This window comes from Terrapene carolina, unplaced genomic scaffold (assembly GCF_002925995.2).
Source record: "Terrapene carolina triunguis isolate 2854851 unplaced genomic scaffold, T_m_triunguis-2.0 Scaffold645, whole genome shotgun sequence".
Lineage (NCBI taxonomy): Eukaryota > Metazoa > Chordata > Testudines > Emydidae > Terrapene > Terrapene triunguis.
Genome location: NW_020664996.1, coordinates 26,345 through 27,318, shown reverse-complemented (window position 1 = coordinate 27,318; position 974 = coordinate 26,345). Strand labels below are relative to the sequence as shown.

Genomic DNA, 974 nt, shown 5'->3' with positions numbered 1-974 from the left:
TACAGAGCCGTCCGAGCCCCCCCCAGCCTGCGCTTGGCTCCCAGCCACGCTCCCCTCTGCCCCCCACCTCGAGTAACCCCCTCTCCCTGTCTGCCCCAAACCAGAGCCAGGCAAAGCCAACGCCAACTTTAATACAAAAATATCAGGGTGACAGTGCAGGGTGAGTGGGGGACCCCACCCTGCTCCCGCCCCCACAGCCCCTACCCTGGAGGGGATGGGTAACGCTCGTGACCCCTTTCGCCCCCATGGGGGGCAATCCCCTCCCCCCAGCCTCCCCGAGGCTATTTCTTGAACCGATCCAGCGCCGGCCTCTGAGCCCGGGGTGCCGCCTTCGGTTCTCGCTCCGGCGCCTGCTGCTGCTCCAGGCTCTTCCGGATCTTGGTCTGCGGGGAGGGGGAGGGGAGGTGAGCCAGGGACACCCCAGTAAATGGCCCAATGGGGGGGTGCAGCCCTGGGATCCAACCCCCCCACCCCAATTCACAGTGTAATGGAGCCCTGGGGTATGGGGGAGATGCCCCTGGACGTCACTGGCCCAGTCGGATGGGGGAGTTGTGGGGGGCGGGGACAAGGAAGTCCCTGTTTGAGACAGGAAGTGGAGAGCTGGCTCTCGGGGGCGGGGAGCAAAGCCTGATGGGTAAGGGCTAGCCCAAGGGCAGATGGGACAGACAGGCGGACAGTACGGACGGACGTACCCGCTGCTCCTCGTTCGCCACCTTCTTCTTGCGCCGCAGGAGGCTCCCGGCTGAGCTGCGCCCCTTCAGCTTCCGGCGCGGCTGGAACGCCGGCTTGGCCTGGGGGTCGAAGCCCTGGGGGCGGGAAGGAGTGAGAGAGAGAGTCCTCCTGTATCCCACAATGCACCACGGCGCCTCCACCTCCCCCCGCTCCTGACGTGCCACAGCGACCGTGACACTGCCTGGTCCCCACTGTCCACCCGCCCCCCACTTCCCACAATGCACCACGGTGCCCCCCCCCCC

General features: G+C 67.0%; 1 protein-coding gene across 1 annotated transcript in view; it reads right to left on the bottom strand.

Moving 5' to 3' along the window:
- Positions 1-266: 266 nt before the first annotated feature.
- The window catches only part of WDR46 (WD repeat domain 46), a 9,136-nt gene continuing 8,428 nt past the window's right edge, over positions 267-974 (bottom strand). Inside the window, exons 15-16 of the mRNA XM_029913458.1 lie at positions 693-806; positions 267-383 (exon numbers count right to left, since the gene is read on the bottom strand). Of these exons, the coding sequence (XP_029769318.1) occupies positions 282-383; positions 693-806 (216 nt within the window). The 3' untranslated portion in view covers positions 267-281. The remainder of the gene's footprint in view (positions 384-692; positions 807-974) is intronic.